The sequence below is a fragment of the Callorhinus ursinus genome, unplaced genomic scaffold (assembly GCF_003265705.2).
Source record: "Callorhinus ursinus isolate GAN/ISIS: 27379988/994484 unplaced genomic scaffold, GSC_fseal_2.0 scaffold7, whole genome shotgun sequence".
Classification (NCBI taxonomy): Eukaryota; Metazoa; Chordata; class Mammalia; order Carnivora; family Otariidae; genus Callorhinus; species Callorhinus ursinus.
In genome coordinates, this window is record NW_027397069.1 from 55952959 (window position 1) to 55970648 (window position 17690).

At 43.8% G+C, this 17690-nt stretch overlaps 1 protein-coding gene across 1 annotated transcript in view; it reads right to left on the reverse strand.

Annotated features, from left to right (window-relative positions):
- Positions 1-17690, reverse strand: part of LOC112826373 (guanylate cyclase soluble subunit beta-2-like) — a 71726-nt gene that overhangs the window by 32738 nt on the left and 21298 nt on the right. Inside the window, exons 4-9 of the mRNA XM_073894313.1 lie at positions 9812-9972; positions 5855-5954; positions 4592-4788; positions 3472-3583; positions 2143-2246; positions 378-594 (exon numbers count right to left, since the gene is read on the reverse strand). Of these exons, the coding sequence (XP_073750414.1) occupies positions 378-594; positions 2143-2246; positions 3472-3583; positions 4592-4788; positions 5855-5954; positions 9812-9972 (891 nt within the window). The remainder of the gene's footprint in view (positions 1-377; positions 595-2142; positions 2247-3471; positions 3584-4591; positions 4789-5854; positions 5955-9811; positions 9973-17690) is intronic.

Below are 17690 nucleotides of genomic sequence, written 5' to 3' on the forward strand. Positions count from 1 at the left end.
TCAAACCGGCCAAGTCCCTGCCCCCAAGGAGTTCACAGCGTATATTTTTCTCAGCTAATTACACCCTTATCACCCAGTTACCCAAGCAAGCAAGCTAATCATTCGCCTCAGTATTCTTTCTCTTTTTGCAACCCCGACATTCAATCCATTCAGTTGCCAACTTCTGCCTTAATTCTCTCCTGAATCTGTTCCTCAGTGACCACCCCCGCACCACCACTTGGGTGCACTCGGGGCTTTAAAGCTTCTCACCAACTCTCCAGTGGCAGCCTCCCGCTTTCTATCCACTTTTTTTGAGAAAACTGGAAAACTCTGCCGGATCCCTTTCTGAGCAATGGCCCAAATGGCGGAGAGCGATGGGGGAGGGGTGAGCTCCTTACCTCGGAGTCTGAGCGCAGGCTGACTTTTCCTTGCCTCGGGCCTCCTTTCTCTTCGTGCCTTCAGGACAAATTGGCTGTTGATAAACTTGCAGATGCTGAAAACGTTGAAGGTAACTTGGGGATGAATGATGGAGAAACACTCGTCTAATTGAATCTTCTGGGTTTGGAGTCCCGGGACATACTTCTGAATATGCACTCCAGCTTGCTTGACCCTCAGCTGTCCACAGAGGACAGATGTAAGACAGGGAAACAGAGAGCAAACTGCACCATACCCTTTCCCTTGGCAATACCACTCTGCATGCTCTGTGACTCACTAAGGGGGAGAAAGGGTCAGTGATGGAAAAGACACCATAGAAATAATAAATATTAAAATTAAAAAAAAAATCAAATCAGCAGCTAATCTCTGAAAGAGTAAAGGATAGTATGGGGTGCTCAAAAGCATATCTCTGACTAACAAGAAACAGAGTTTAAAGTCTCAATGGTGCTATCGGTCCTTCCCTAACTCTGTGGGATTTCTCTGTCTCTGTCTCTTTCTGTCTCTCTCTTTGACTCTCTCCTTCTTCCCTCCCCTTAGAATTCATTAATAAAGAAACTAGCAAATTCTCTAGCTTAGATCTGACACCCAGGCCTGGGTGAAGGAGTCCATCACAGACATGAGGAGACATCTTTCCCTGCTATCTCCAGGGAACACTCGGAAGGAAGAAGCAAAATGAGTATCCTGTATATAAAATGTCCAATGTCTACACAAGTTGCCCCAGAAAACAACATCACTAACCATAGGCTGTCTGTTAGGTTACAGAAATCAACTTAACATTATAGAATAACTACCATTAAATTTCTGTTCTTGTTATTCTACGCCCAAAACTTAAAAAGAAAAAGGAGTTTTAAGAGGCATCAGAATTTAAAACATTAATGGTAGCGATAATAATATCCTCATGACACTAGGGAAATACCAGAGCACATTGCTTTATAATTCCCTGGTTGTTTCTTATAGGAGTGTTTGATTTCCTCAGTTAGAACAATTCTTTGCAAGCAGAGTTGACCTTCAAATGAGTAAATTTCATAGAACCCTTATCCAGCAATCAACTGGCAGGTGATTTTTCAAACATGTCTCTGCATTCAAATAAATATCAGAGAAAATCACAATTACCTGAAGCCATTTTAACTAATATTTTTGACCAAATTTATTTTGCCTAATTGCCCTTCAAGTGAGCTCATAATCGATTCGATTGACAGAACTTTATCCAAGGAAATTGATAACAACCAAATATTTTCCATTAATGGTCATCCTCACAACTCCCACAAAACAGTGGCATGAGTTGGCACAGACCTCTCCCCTGCTTTAAAGATGCAGAAAGAGAAGCTTGGTGGGATTGAGACGTCCACAGTGGCCACAAGGACGGCAAGGAGTCACATCTAAAATCTCACCCTGTCATTATTGACTGTGTTCTTTCGTCTCTTGGCGGCATGAGCTTTGGTGTCACTTCCTTTTTCTCTAATGACAAACCTTCCCTGTGCACTCACTAGTCTAGACCCCTTGGTGCTGCTCTTGACCCCTACATATGGAGAAGAGCCTGCATTCTGGTTTCTGGAGGATGCCAAAATGAAAAAGAAGTCAATAGTCATGCCAGACTAAATCCTAGTCTCCCAAACCCTAGGGACTCCTCAGGGACTTGAAGGTCCCCACCAGCCATGAAAGACTATATGACATATTCCCTTCCCAGCTTAACCTTAATCCAAGCTACAGAGGGAAAGGGCCTCTTACTGATTCATCAAACACAATGTGGAAAGGAAAAGCACTGCAGAACGTCTTCTGTTCAATCCAGAGCCGCTCAGGATAAACTGGCACAAAGGTGTTCACAAGATGCCCTGGATGTAGGAAAAGAGAGTCCTGTTCATAAGCAGCTCACACCACCAACCTGGCACAGAGCAGAGCTCAGGATAGTGTCTTAAATGTTTCATGGGCAAAGAGCAGTCCCCATTCTCCATCACAGGCTCCCTCAGCATCTCCAGATGGCCACAGCAATTCTCCCAAATTAAAACAAACAGAAAACTTGCTCCTGGGTTGAGAAGCAACCCCCCCACCCCCTGCCAAGTTTCTGCCTGCTGCTGAAGAGTTTCTGGGCCAATTGAGTATGTCTCGCCATGAAAACAGAGCCGGCATTGAAACGGTGACAGCCAGACAATGAGCCAGCAGAGCAGAGCGTGTGTGCCCGGCCCAGCGTCAGGGACATTTGCCATGGAGCTTTTTAGACTGACAGTTTTGGGTGGCACATGAAAATTTAACCAACAGCCCTATTTGGCAGGGGGTAGAGATTCGAAATGGAGCCTTTTTGATATGAAAATCTCCCAGACAAAGGATGTCAATTGCGTGTTTGACTCACTTGCCATGGCTTGAGGGACTCAAAATGCAGCCTTTTGAGCCCTGCAGACCTCCTCCCAGATGCATTGTCACCATGACCCATGGGGCATGATGGGGAGGGCTCTAGCTCAGGGCTCCCAGTGGGGCGGGGCTCTCCTTCTGGCTCAGTCATTAGTGCTGATCATGAGACAAGCTCGGTGTCAACAAGGGCACCTTCAGAGCCTGATGCCTTCATTTTTCACGAGGAAGATGGAGGACCTTGTTCAGGGCCATACAGCAACTCAGGGACAGAGCCAGAAATCTGCTTTCTTGGCTCCTGATCCAGTGTCCTTTGCACTACTGGACACCATGGTTATTAAGTGCAGACTTCTAGGCCAGAAATGCATCCCAGTCCAGAAGGCCCGAGAAGCTATAGAAAATTCATTGTTCTTGAGAATGTCGGTGCTCATCCTCCTTCCTTTCAACACAGTGACCAACTGGGACTGATGCCCATCCTCTCTCCAGTGGCTTTTCCCGATTACTGGGGAGACTGTCTCTGTGTCACCCAGCACAAATAAAAGGGGCGAAGGAAGGCAAGTTAGAGTCTGATGTTTTAAAGTTAAAAATCATGCCTGCCAAAGCCAAGCTCTGCAGAGATCAGTGACATCATAATCATAGAAGACTTTGCCCATTTGTGTGCACCAAGCAACTATTCTGCTCTGAGAGCCAAGGTCGGGAGAACAGCCCACTCACCTTTTCCAAACATGACTATACTTCTCACAATTTCCCAGTGCGATTTCTTCACAGGACAAACAGAGACACTCAAATATTTCTCTTTCATCCTAAGGAAAGCCGCTTCTGGGGCCTGTAGATGGCAGGGAGAGAAGCACATGTGTCTGGTCATGTGACTGGTCATGTGACCGGAGAGGCACAAGCCCCATTTGCTGTAATTGGGACCAGAGGAGTAGCAAGGCCTTGCAAGGTCAATTTTAGCAAGACTTTGTTATCCCTGAGATTTTTATCTAGTTAATCCTCATGTTGTTTCTCTGCCAAAGGCCGCAAGGATTTTTTACAAATCTCAAGATAGCGCTGGCAGAAAGTTTACACGTGAACATCTTCTCTTTTTGTGGTTGAAGATTCCGTAGTGAACAGACTCTGAGGGGGGCTTTGAATGCTCTAAGATATAAATACTGTGTGTTCCAGGAATCACAGAATTATCTGGATATGTGTATAAGCTGTGTGGACACAGAGAGCTATGTACCTAATATATGTAGGACCTAAGAAGATAACATTCACTGCACAAGTTGCAATTGAGGCAGCCAATCACAGGATCAGGAGTTGACTCCAGACTCATAACTGGCCCCAGCTATAGAAGTGGGCGCTAAGGACATGAAAGGTCAATTTATTTTAGAAGGATTGCAAAATAAGCCACCAAATCCAAATGTCTGGGCTTCATATTGGTGTTTTTCGAGGTGAAAATGTTCCAGGCTAAAGTTCATCCCTGAAAACTTCCCAATGTTTATCCAAGTTTTCTTAACCCAGCGGTTCTCAACCAGGAATGATTTTGTCCCTACCCCAGAGACACTTGATGATCCCTGGAGACATTTTTAATTCCCACAACTAAGGAGTCAGGGAGCAGGGTGTCACTTGCATCTACTGGGTAAACTAGGAATGCTGCTAAACATGCACAACATAGCCCATCATAACAAGGGATTATCTGGCCCAAAATGTCAATAGTGTTGAGATTGAGAAACTCTGCCTTCAATCCACTATCAGAAGGTCCATTTGGTTCTGTTCTTTGCATAGATTGTTTTGAGACTGGTAGCTCCACTAGGAGGATCTGTGCTTTCTGGAGACATAGCAAACCCAGTACCTCTTGGTTTCTCTGGATGTCCTGATTGTCTTGTAACCTGTTAGGTTTTGCCCTTCTCATCTGTCTGTGAGGCTTCTGCACAACCAGAAACACAACATGCTCCTTCTTTCCTGTCCTCTCCTCTTCCTTACTCATGTCGAGGATATCCATGGTCACATCAGTGTCAAAGAAGTCTTTGGCCACAGCCTCAATGATACCTATAACAGAAGGACACCTTATGGTAAGGGATGGCAAGAGGCAGTTTTGTCAGCAAAACTTATAATCAAGTTATATGACTTCAGATGAATATCCCAGAGTTCACTAAGCCCAGGCCCTGCATCAAGGCAGGCAATAGATGATAGATTAATAAAATTAAAAATAAAATAACTTCTGGGTAGAGGTTTAAGTTATATATGTATGGATACCAAATATAGCCCTGCCACTCTAATTTCTAGTTCAGCATCTATTCATTTGTTTGTTTATTTCAGGAAGGCAATTAACTCACTAAGCAAATTCTAGAAATATTGTAAACAAAATTTAGTTGTAAAAGCATTAAGGATCAGGTTTTAAAAAGAGGTGCTCTGGAAATCTATCCTAGGGTTATAATATAAGCATGGGAAAATCATGCATGAAGATGTTCACCACAGCAATAGCAAAAGAGTAGTATCGACTAAAAATTCCACAATAGGGGACTAGTTAATTACAATATGGAATATCACTCAGCCATTGAAAATGGGTTTCAAAGACCATGTGAAAGCATGGAAGGATGCTTTCTCCATAATGCTGAATACACAAAGAAAGGTTGATACAAAATAATATATGCAGAATTATCATAACTATGTAAATACTCATGTAGTTTTTTTTTTAAAGTTTTATTTATTTATTTGACAGAGAGAGACACGGCGAGAGAGGGAACCCAAGCAGGGGGAATGGGAGAGGGAGAAGCAGGCTCTCCGCGGAGCAGGGAGCCCGATGCGGGACTCAACCCCAGGACCCTGGGATCATGACCTGAGCCGAAGGCAGATGCTTAACGACTGAGCCACCCAGGTGCCCAATACTCATGTAGTTTAAAATGTTAAAATAAAAATGGAAATTATTCCTTCTTTTGGCACTTTGGGAACTTACTTTAATGGCCCAAAGACTTTGAGAGTAATGATCAAGATGGCAAAGAATCAGATTATGGAAGAGCTGGGCTGGCTATTAACCATCCTGGAGAATTTGTGGGGAGACCGTCCTTACTCCAGAGACCTCATAACTGTGGTACCGGTTAAGATATTCTCATACCTGGTACGATGTGGCACAGACCACTCCTATCAGAGTAGTAGTGGAGAAGCATTTTCCCATCTGCTCCTTTCTCCACGCGGAACGATGGTGCGTTCATCTCCTAATCAAAAAACATGACATGTTGCTCCCAGTGAACACAAGTTGTTTAAATTATGCCTTCGAGGCTTTGTGCAACAACAGTACTTACCCATTACAGCGTAGAAAACTGTTTCTCCAACCCCTTTCCAATCACATAAAATCCACCATGGTGGATTTAAAAGGAATATAGATATTCCTTTTAAAGAGGAAGAAACAGGCTCAGTGGAGTCAAGGCTAAAGTAAGGGTAAAACAAGGTTTGGACCCCAGTGAGCCTTCCTACCATGTGTGCTGCTTCTAACCACACTCCAAGATGGGGCCAGCTGCTTGGCCTGTGATCAAGTGACCATGGGCATCTTCACCCTCAGAAAGATCAGGAGCTCAGAGCAATTTGGAGAAGAGTTCATTTCTCATCATGGAAGTAAAATGCCGTCTGCAATGTAACGTTGCACGTTTGGAAAATCAAGATACATCGGAAGAGATCATCTTTCTCTGGGAACAATTGACATTCAAGTATGTGCCATCTCATGGTAGATGTATGTCAAGAAATAAGGATGAAGACTTTGCCTGGGGGAATTCCTGAGAGAAACAACCTCCCCCTTCCACATTCATTAGTAGGCAGTTCAGCACCCAGGCTTACAGCCTGTGGTCTAAGTGAGGGAAGAGATTTAGTGAGGTGGGTTCCTACCAAGATCTTTGCTTTTTTCTATGGTGGGAGGGTTTCCAGTTAAAATGAGTTTCTTTAAAAAAAAAAAAAAAATATATATATATATATATATAAAATCTAAAAGCATATACATAGAGAAAATATGTTTGTATATATGCATGTTTACCTCTTGATTAAATCTTAAGAGAATTTGAGGCAGCACATATAAAAAGCATATAATAAGACAGGAAATTAAAAGTTATTTAAAAAAATTATACCCAAGCCCTACATAGTGAAAAAAAAAAAAAAAAAACAGAGTCCAGAAGGGTAAAATGAAAAATTCACACCCTCTTGCTACCACCTCCACCCTCACTCCTCACCCCCAGCTTAAGCCACTTCCCAGAGACACTTCTCAAAGTCTGTGTTTTTAATTCTTCTAGTCAGTCTATCCAACTCTCTGAATAGTAAGATTATACTTTTATTTCTTGATTAAAATAGGGTTTTATGAAAGTAGAGAATCAGGGCAAAGGGAAAATAATGGGAAGCAGACCAGAGCATGGTCTTTGGGAGACAGGCTTATGTGGGGTTGCGTCCTGGCTCAGCCACCACAACCTGGCAACTTGGGGTGATTATTTGACCTTTCTGGACCTGTTTTCTCATCTATATCATGAGAAAAAAGAAGAAAACCTAATATTAGGGGTGTAAGGAGGACAATTCAATGTTTATAAATTACTTAGCCCAACATCTACCTCATAATTAGCAGCCAGTGAAAGTTAGCTAAAAAACAAGATTAAAGGCACAGGGATAATCAGAAGTGTATGCCTTAAGGCATTGACAGATGACTGGGGGCAGCCAGAAAGAAAAGTCAGCATTATCTTATTTTACTTTTGCCTAGAGAGATAATCTATAATATTCTGCCCAGTATAAAGCTCTATAGCTAGCTATCAGGTATCACTGCATGCATTTTATTACAACTTGCATATTATAACATGCATGTATTTTATTCACCTCATCATGTGCAAAATATCCTCACTTACACCCTGAGAAGTTCTATTCTTTTTTTTTTTTAAGATTTTATTTACTTATTTTGAGAGAGAGAGAGAGCACACGAATGGGGAAGGCCACAAGCAGAGGGAGAGAGAGAATCTCAAGCAGATGCCCCGCTGAGCACAGAGCCTGATGCAGGGCTCGATCTCATGACCCTGAGATCATGACCTGAGCCGAAATCAAGAATAAGACACTTAACTGACTGAGCCACCCAGGTGCCTGTGAGAAGTTCTATCCTTTAGCATTGGTTTTGGCATGTGAAGGAATGACAGATGACTACCCCAGGGGAAAGGTAGTAGGAGTTGGGTGTACAAACAATGGGCTGGGACTTCAGACCCTCAATCCTATCCACCCTTATTCAGTAATTAGAGAGGCAGTAATATGGCGAGTATCAGGAGCATAATATTTTTTTGGTTTAATGAATGAATGGGAGAACATTAACATCCTCCAGAACTGTGACTTGAAGTATTAGCCAAATTTTCAGTTGAAAGATGCTATATTAAAAAATCTCATGGGAGGGGCGCCTGGGTGGCTCAGTCATTAAGCATCTGCCTTCGGCTCAGGTTGTGATCCCAGGGTCCTGGGATCAAGCCCCGCATCGGGCTCCTGCTAGGTGGGAAGCCTGCTTCTCCCTCTCCCACTCCCCCTATTTGTGTTTCCTGTCTTACTGTGCCTCTCCCTGTCAAATAAATAAATAAAATCTTAAAAAAAAAGAAAATATAAAAAACTTTAAAAAAAATAAAAAATCTTATGGGAGATTATTGAAGGGGCCCAACTGTATTTCTTTGTATCCTAATTGCCATGCTTTAGCTAAGAAATTTTAAAGGAAGTTGCCATATAAATTATTGTCATTTTTAAACTGGCCATACTGAACAGAGAGAAGAGGGAAAAGAAGGAAGTTTTTATTATTTATGAAATGCCTTTTCTAGACTGACCACGATGCTGGGGACTTCCACATGTGATCTCTCATAATTCACACAATAATATGAGATAGGATTTTTTTTCCTATTTATTCCTTTTGGTCTCTGTGTTTGCCCAATGCCTACAAAAAGGGCTTGGCACCGAGTAGATGCTCAATACATACTTATTAAATGAATAAGTGAAAAACTCGAGGTCCAGAGAGGGCACCACCCAGCTAGTAAGCTGGTCGGAGAGCACTGATAGGCCCATCTGACCCCATAGCCAGAGCTCCTGTTCCCTCTGTCCTTGAGTAGTTCACATGATAACGACAGGACAGACCCACCTACTCATCCTACTTGAAGTCAGTTAAGGTTTCCAAGCTTCTTATTCCTTTGTGAAAAACCGAGAAAATACTTATTTTCCCATTAAACACGCATAAGGGTGCCTTATGGTTGAGGAGGCAATTTAGCATTTGTACATTCCCATTCTATCCTCATGACAGCCCCTCAAGGGTGGTTATGAGCATTCAATATAAAAATAGGGAAGAAAGAGCTTGGCAAACTACAAAGAGTCCTAAAAATAAATATAAACAATTTTATATAAAATAAGCTATTATCAAAAAATGTGTAAATGCCATTTTGCCTTTTTAATGAAGCATTTTCTTTTCTAAAAAAGAAAAGGAAGTCTAGGCATTTGAATTTCCAGTGATGCCTACAAGCAAGAAAACCAAGGAAAGAACTCGAGGAGGATATATCCCAATAGGGAAATGAGTTTCTTAACCCCTCGGGCAGTCACCCCGTGGGTTACTCAGCACGGGATGGTTTCCAACTCTGGCTCTTGGCCCTGTCCCATCCTTCCTTCTGATACAGGAAAAGATGAATCTGGCTGCAGAAGCTATTTATCAGCTCCATCCAGGCCAGGAAACCTGAGGAGCGATTTTGCAAATCCGCTGAAACCTGATTGTTTCCCTGCCTTTGTTCCCGCCGTGATCAATCTTCCAGATTTCATTCCAAAGCCACACCAGCGACTATCGGAATAGGCCGCCCTCTGTCACAAAGCCGACCTCTTCTGCTTGTCCTTCTTTGACAGCTGCCGGCCAGCTTATAAAAGTGGCCAACAGGCGTTCATTGTCCAGTCCTTCCCTCAGAGAACTCCTGACACCGCGCACCAAGGCTTCTGCCCGCCCCTGCACCTGCACCCCTCCGGCGGGGGGCGGGCAATGACCCAGAACTGCCTCAGGCGTTTGCTTCCCCTTAGGGCCACCCAGACCTGCCTCAGAGAGCCTTACCTGGTAAGATAGTACGAGGTAACTGTGGAGGGCATCCAGGTTTTCAATAAACTCCGTGAGGTTTCCTCCCAGTGTCCGTAACATCCTGTCGTAGCCAGACATCTTGCAGAATTTAAAGAAGTATTCTCCAAAGAGCTTCAGAATGGCTTCCATGGACACACCTGTGGAACCCAAAGCATAGGCCCAAAATAAGAGCACCGGCAAAGTGTTCTTTCTCATTCCGGTGGTCTTCCTTGATCTCCAAAGAGTTCAAATCCTGCCTGCGTGACACGTTACTGAGCAGCCCCCAAAGGTTTCACTTTCCTGGGCAGTGAAATGCCTGTAACATCTCTGGCGCTGTGCCACCGTGAGGAAGCAGTACAGCCCTGGCATCCGAGCGCGGGTTTCCCCTAACCCTACCCCAGGCTTTTCTGTGGCCCCCATGGCGGAAATTCCTCTACGGTCCAGAAGGGGATGGGAAGCTGTCGAATCCCTATGCTGGCTGACTCTGGCACCCGGAAGGAGCTTCGCTCTGGGCAGGGCGGTGTCTGGCCCTCTGCAGTCTCCCCTACCAGCGCTAGACATCTTTAAATCCAGTGGCCTTGAAGTGAAATAAAAAGCAATCTCTGAGAAAGAACTAATACCGCAACTAAGAAACAGTACTGACAAACTTACCTTGATGATGCCAAATGCTTGCAATGACTTCCCCTTTCTCTCTCATCGTCTCCCCATCCCCGTTTCCCTGTGGGGTGCACTTTGCACATCGCATCCTCCATAAAGATCTCTCTGAATATCCCACGTCACCCTGAGGACTCTTCCTAAGGGTTACATTTTATTTTCTTCCCAACCATGTGATAATTCTGAGGGGCAGTGACCTCATTCTACACATTTTCTGTGCCAGACACAAAGTAGGTGCTTGATAAATACCTGGGGGTAGATTTGTCCTTTGCTGGGGCTGCCGCCGCTGTCTGCACTGTTGCAATAGACAGAATGTGACTGTTTGCTTTATAGAGGCAGGAGTCTTTTTTAAAGAATATTTTATAGTTCCTGAAACGCTCATTAATCATTAAGTACTCATTAATCAAAATCATCAATTATTTTGCTCGGCACTTGCCAAAACCTTGTAAGCTAGCTAATCTTATCATCACATCCCCTTTATTACAGGTGAGGTGTCCCCTTTTAGAAATTGAGTCATCTTTGTGAATTGACCCAAACTAGAGGCAGAGGCTCTAACTCTAAATTTGGCGATTTCTTTTTTTTTTTTTTTTTAGATTTTATTTATTTATTTGACAGAGAGAGGGAGCGCACAAGCAGGGGGAGCGGCAGGCAGAGGGAGAGGGAGAAGCAGTCTTCCTGCGGAGCAGGGAGCCCAAGGCAGGGCTCGATCCCAGGACCCTGAGATCATGACCTGAGCTGAAGGCAGATGCTTAACGACTGAGCCACCCAGGCGCCCTAAATTCAGTGATTTCTATACCACATCCCACAGTCTCTGGAGCAGCAAAGAAACGAGAGATCTCCTCCAGGGTGAGACTGCTTATGGGTTGTCATCACTGACACAGGAGACAGGGCATTCCTTGATGCTGGTAGGGGAGCGCATCTGTGAGAGAACTTTCTCTTATGTACATTGGTGTGATGACTCTGGTAGGTCTCGGGCTGGGACAAGGTCTGGAATGCCCAGGCTCACGGGAGACCTGCGGAATTCACCATCAACACAATCCCTGGCTGGATCCTTGAAGGGCCCTGTGATGCTCTGGCTGGATCTGGAATTCACAGCAAGGGGTTTCCAGGTCTCTCACGCTATGCTATCTAAGAACAATTCCTGCAGGGGGGGCAGGGGATCAGGGGAGGTCTGGGCACTTCCTAGCCTCTACTTGCTTCCTGAGATGGTCAGAGAAGCAGATTCCCTGTGACTCATTGTTCACACCCAGCCTCTTGGGCAGATAATTGTTTTGCAATCTGAGCAGGACAGACTCCTGTTCTGAGTTGGTCTGGTCTAATCAGGGATGAGTTATACATACATTCCAAAAATACATTAGCCAGGTCTTTTGAATCTAGACAAAGCTTGGGACGGCAGGGTGGAAGGTGGGACTGGCCTGTGTTAATTGCCTCTGTTGAGTTCTCTGCTTGTGGGTCCATCCCGACCTGGATGCAGGCAGACTTGTGTATAATAGCAATCAAGAGCCACCTGCTAAGCCCCAAAGAACTGAAATAAATTCCACTTAAGTCCTCCACTGCTTATGAGTCCCTGGGAGAAGAACTCCTGAAAAGTACGTGGACAGGTGTGGAATCATTCTTTCCTCTTTCCCCCTTCCCCCTCCTTTCCTGCTAAATCTAGCTTATTTAAGCTGAGAAAAAAACAGCTGTGCTGTGTGTCCCACGGGCTGGAGTGCTGAGCAGGTGCATCCTGTTACCAGCCAGGAAAGCACAGATCCCAGAGGCCTCCTTCTCCCGGGGACCATGCTCAGGAGGACAGGGCTGTCTGCAAGCCAAGCAAGGTATAGCAAAGTGACAGTGGCAGCCTTGTGTAGAAAGGTTACCGGCTTGACTTTTCTCTTAAATCTGTAAACCTACAAAAATCCATGAAGATGCTTATTCCAGACCCTCGTTATTTTGTTCCTGGGCACCCAGCTCTGTTAATAGGAAAGGCCGGCTGGTTCAGGGACTAATGGTTGCTTGAATACAGATCTCGGGTTTGGGTGCGGCGTCTTCCGTCCGTGCTGGGTTTGGGGCTTCTTGTCGGATTCTTGGTTGAGAATGCTTGTCTAGCAGAGGACAAAGGTAACTTTTAAAGACCAAGGCCTGTGTTGGGTTGTTACACAGTTTCAGCTCAGTGAATTTAGGATTCTGTGAGTTCTCTAAGTCACAGGGAGTCAGGGATATATAGGAAATGGTGAGAAGAAGTGAAAACTAAAAGAGCCATAGGTGCCTTAACATATTTTTTGATAGTGCAAAGGATAATCTGTAGTATGCTTAGTATCTTATCTTTTGTGTAACAAATCAGGGGATATAAGGAAATATGCATTTATCTGCTTATTTGTGCAAAATGAAATACCGGAAGGATAAATCAGAGACTATTGAGGTTGCTTACCTACAGGGCATTGGTGGGAATGAGGTAGAAAGGTTAGAAAAATTGTGGAGGGTGGGGGACTGACATTTCTCTGAGCATAATTTTTTGGACAGTTCTGGTTTGGGGAATCATGTTAATGACTCATATACTGAAAATAAAGAAAACAAATCCAGTCAATGAGGATAGGGAAAGCCCTGAGATAGAATAGAAACAGATTAACAGAACAGTATTTGAAAAGAACAGTTCTGAATAATCTAATTACCCAGGAAAAAAAAGTAACCCAGTAACATTTGAACACAGTATTTACACTGCTCTGTCTTCAGGCTAAACCCCCAAACAAACAAACTTTAAATAAATATTTGACTGTAGTTAGTAGGTTTCCTTCCCACCATGGTGTTGGTAAGCAATTCTGAAATGACTTTCTGAACATTTGAGGATTAAGCATATAAGTAAATATATTGTGAAAAATGGGGAACAAGTTCCTCACTGTGTGAGAAGGAAGTTACAGTTATGGAAAGGGAAAGAACAGAATGAAGTCTGTGGGGTAGATTAGCAAATCTCCCATAATAGACAATAAGACCCATCATGGTTTTAGATTGGATGGATGGATGTGTGTGTGTTCAGGACTCCTTGGAGAAATGGTAGATTTCAGGGCTGGGGCAGAGGAAGGGTAAGACAAGCCTATAACATCTAGTCACACCAGAAAGTAAAGAAATAATCAAAGAATGATGATGTGTCAAAAGGACAACGGGACCAGCTTAAAGGGGCTCCCACTGGCTAAATCTTGGAGAATTTGAGCATCAAAAGAAATAATAAAATCAAAGGATTACAACCTATTTAAAAAATAATAATCAAGGGTTGATATTGATATAAATAAATGGGAAAGAGGGGAAAACTCTTTCTTTCCCAGTAGAAATCCAACTAATAAATGTAAAAGGAACAATATACCATTTGGCCACCACCGTGATTATGGCTTCAGGCAAGAATCACCAGTGAGTACCAAAACTGGGTAGGGAGGAGTTTGAGAAGCAACTAGATATTTGCATAGTCTAAAAGTATCTTCTCACAAACTACTAATTACAAAGGGAATGACAGGAACAATGTGGTAGAGAAACCTGGCAGGTCCCACCTTAAACCAAGCAATCAAAGTCAACACCAATAACGGGACAATGGGACAAATGGCCCCTGCTATGATGAACTGGGAAGGACAAAACATCACTTCTGTGGTCTTCCTGCCAAGAAAGCACAACGTGAATTGAATCAAGGGAACTATCAGATAACCCTGAGTTGAGGGGCATTCTATAAAATAGCTGACCAGAACTTGGCAAAGATTGCAATGTTATAAAACCCAAAGAAAGACCCAGGGGCGGTTCCAGATGTCAGAAGACGGAAGAGATGTGACAACTGCTGCGATCCAAGGTTTTCTTTTGTTCTAAGGGATATCACAGGGACAACTGGAAAAATCTCAATAACGCCTGTAGATTACATAATAGCCCTACATACACGTTCATTTCCTGAGTTTTGTAGTTGTAATGTAGTTATGTAAAAGAATTTTTAGGGCTAACAAGACGTCATATCTGCAACATACTAATGATTCAGGAAAAAAATTATAGACTGAAGGATAGAGCCAATATAGTAAAATGCTAACATTTGGGTAATATGGATGAAAAGTATATGGGAAATCTTTGTGTTATTCTTGCAAACCTCCTGTGAGTTTGCAATTACGTCAAAATAGAAGTTTTTGCTGATTGTCCTGAAAAGACCTTAGTAAATCTAATATAAAAAGACCACAAAGACCACATTTCTCCTTGGCCAGCTGAGATACAGCTGGATTCCGGGCCTCTGTAATATTATGAATTTTGTTAGGTATAATCAAGGCATTATGATTATATTTTAAAATGTCTTTATCTTGTTAGAGACTCATACTGAAATATTTATGAGTAGAATTATGGGAAACCTGAGATTTGTTTTAAGACATTCCAGGAAAAACAAAACCAGAGAAAGGGTGGAGGGACCAGAGAGATGGAACAAGATTGGTGAAAAATTAATAATTATTGAAGCTGGGTGAGGGACACAAGTGCTTGCGTATACAATTCTCTCTACGTGTGTGTGTGTGTGTGTGTGTGTGTGTGTGTGTGTGTGTGAGAGAGAGAGAGAGAGAGAGAGAGACATTCTATTAAAAGGGTTGTTTGGTGTTTTGTTTTTTAATGGAAGGCTTCTCTGTTGGCGGGAAAATCACTCTCAGCAAGTGTCCATTTTCTAGACGTGTTCTCTCCCACAAGACAGGGATGTGTATGCTGTACATTTTAGAAAATTTTCCATCAAAAATGGATAATTTTTCCCAAAGGCTTATGTATCCATAAGCTTCAGATATCTGAAAAAGCCATTCATCTAGAATATTCTCCTTCTCAAATAATATCACCTAAGCCAGGTATGAGATAATAGGTAGGAGAAATCTTTTGTGAGTAGGAGGAAGGAGCTTAAAAGCAGGAGGGGGCGCCCAGGTGGTTTAGTCGGTTAAGTGGTTAAGCATCTGCCTTTGGCTCAGGTCATGATCCCAGGGTCCTGGGATCCAGCCCCACATCCATATCAGGCTCTTTGCTCAGCGGGGATCGGCTCCTCCCTCTCCGTCTGCCCCTCCCCCCCCACACCACTGGTGCTCATGTTCATGCTGTGCACGCTCCCCCACCCTTCTCTTTCTCTCAAAAAATAAATCTTAAAAAAAAAAGCAGGAAACAGCTACCCATGTGAGTACCATAGGTTGCAAGGAAGAAACAGACTAAATGGGGAGGGTTGGGGTCCAGATTCTGCAGTACGTTTACCAGGGCATAGAGAAAAAGAAGCTGGGCCATAGATCACACCAGCTCAGGTGGGAGGCCCTCTGCAGCGATGAAGCAGGTAATAAGCTGCTTGCTTCCCAGCAAACCTTGGAACAGAGCATTTGACCCAACCAGTGGCCTCCTGGGTAAGGCTGGGGGAGGGGGACAGGGTGACGGTCGGCTTTGTGGAGTATCCGCTCTGTGTTAGGCACTTGGTTCATGTTACTGTACTTCATCTTTCGGACGGGCCCTCTGAGGTAAGGGCCATAGGTTTCATGGTTGTTTACAAATGGGGAGCTTGCCCCAGGTTGTGTTAGTTATTATGGGACGGTACAGCCAGGGGTTCACCCCCGTCTGTCTGATCCCAAAGTCCTTGCTAGAGAGCCCATGCCCACCGGCCAGCTTCTCCTCCGGTCTGTGCGCTTGGGCACCAGGCTCAGAGTCCACATGCCAGAGTTCAGGTCCTCAGCCTCAGATGGTCACCTTTCCAGGGTTACTGGTCCCACCTCAGAGGGTCATGGTAAAGAGCAAACGTCGTAATGCCTGATTTCGGGACCCTGTCCATTTTACATTGTTACTCTTATTATAAAAGAGGCAAGTGCCGAGAAGGCTCGTTGGCATTCGCCAGTCGCTAACTGTTGAAACGTGTTTGACTATTGGTTTCTTAGCAAGCAGAGTCTGGACTGACACAGCTGTGCCAAATGGCTGTTGTGTAGTGTTTTGCATTTTGTCACTTCAGATCACTAATAACCCACTTACACACTAAGTAGGCACTTATTCTTACACAGAACAATTCCTTGTGCAATGCTTAACCTGCCATCTGGTCCCATCCTGAATTATGCTCATTGAAAGCACAGAGCTATGCAGTGGCAGAGTGGTCTGGAAAAGTCCCAACAATTTGCTTAAAGGTAGGGAAATTACATTCTGGAGCTCGCTTGGAAGGCAAAGCATTGATTAGTGGTAACTGAGCGAGGTTTTTTCTTTGTCTGAGAGAAGAGTTTGTCTCAACTGACCAGCGTATTTTGTTAAACAGTTAAATGTCCTTCCTGTGGACTACCTTCTGGCAGGGCCATGCTCTCTCTGACTCATGGAATACACACTCACAAGTGTGTATGTGTGTGTGTGTGTATATTTATGTGCATGTATATATTGAGAGAGAGAGAGAAACCTACAGCCCATGTTTCCCAGAGCCATCCTGATTCCAAGAGGCATGCATGTATTTACTCAATTTTGCATCCCACCTTTTTCTTTTAAGGACTTTATTTATTTGTTAGAGAGAGAGAGAGAGAGAGAGAGAGCACACCCAAGCAGGGGGAGCAGCAAGCAGGAGAAGCAGGCTCCCACTGAGCAAGGAGCCTGATGCGGTACTCGATCCCGAGACCCTGGGATCATGACCTGAGCTGAAGGCAGATGCTAACTGACTGAGCCACCCAGGCATCCCACATCCCAACTTTTTATTTGAAAATGCACTCACCGTACTTATATACCCCTTCAGGTATAGGCCAAGAGATATTACTGGGATAAGCAACAAGAAGTTAGAAATCTCAGTGATAAGACTTTGGCTTTTGGTAGAAAGCCCCACACACTATAAAATCTACAAAATCTATAAAATCATTGCTGCTTCCAAATGTATTGGTTGGTCTGGAATTATGAAAGTGTGAGGGGTGGGTATGGGAAGGCATTTCTCTGCTAATGGTACTGGCCACCCCAAAGGGTGTTCATGATCACACACAGTTACAAAATGGCCTGGGCGTGATATTAGACACAGGAAATAGTTCTTTCTGGAGATGTAAAAACTTTCTCAAGTTCCTGCACCAGTCTGCTCGGGCTGCTGTAACAACATATTATGAGCTGGGGGCTTAGCCGCAGAAATTTATTTATTCAGAATTCTGAAAGTCATAAGTGCAAGATTAAAGTGCCAATGTGGTCTTCTCACCATGTCCTCACACGATGTGAGGCTGGGGATTTGTGTGTGTGTGTGTGTGTGTGTGTGTGTGTGTGTGTGTGTGTGTGT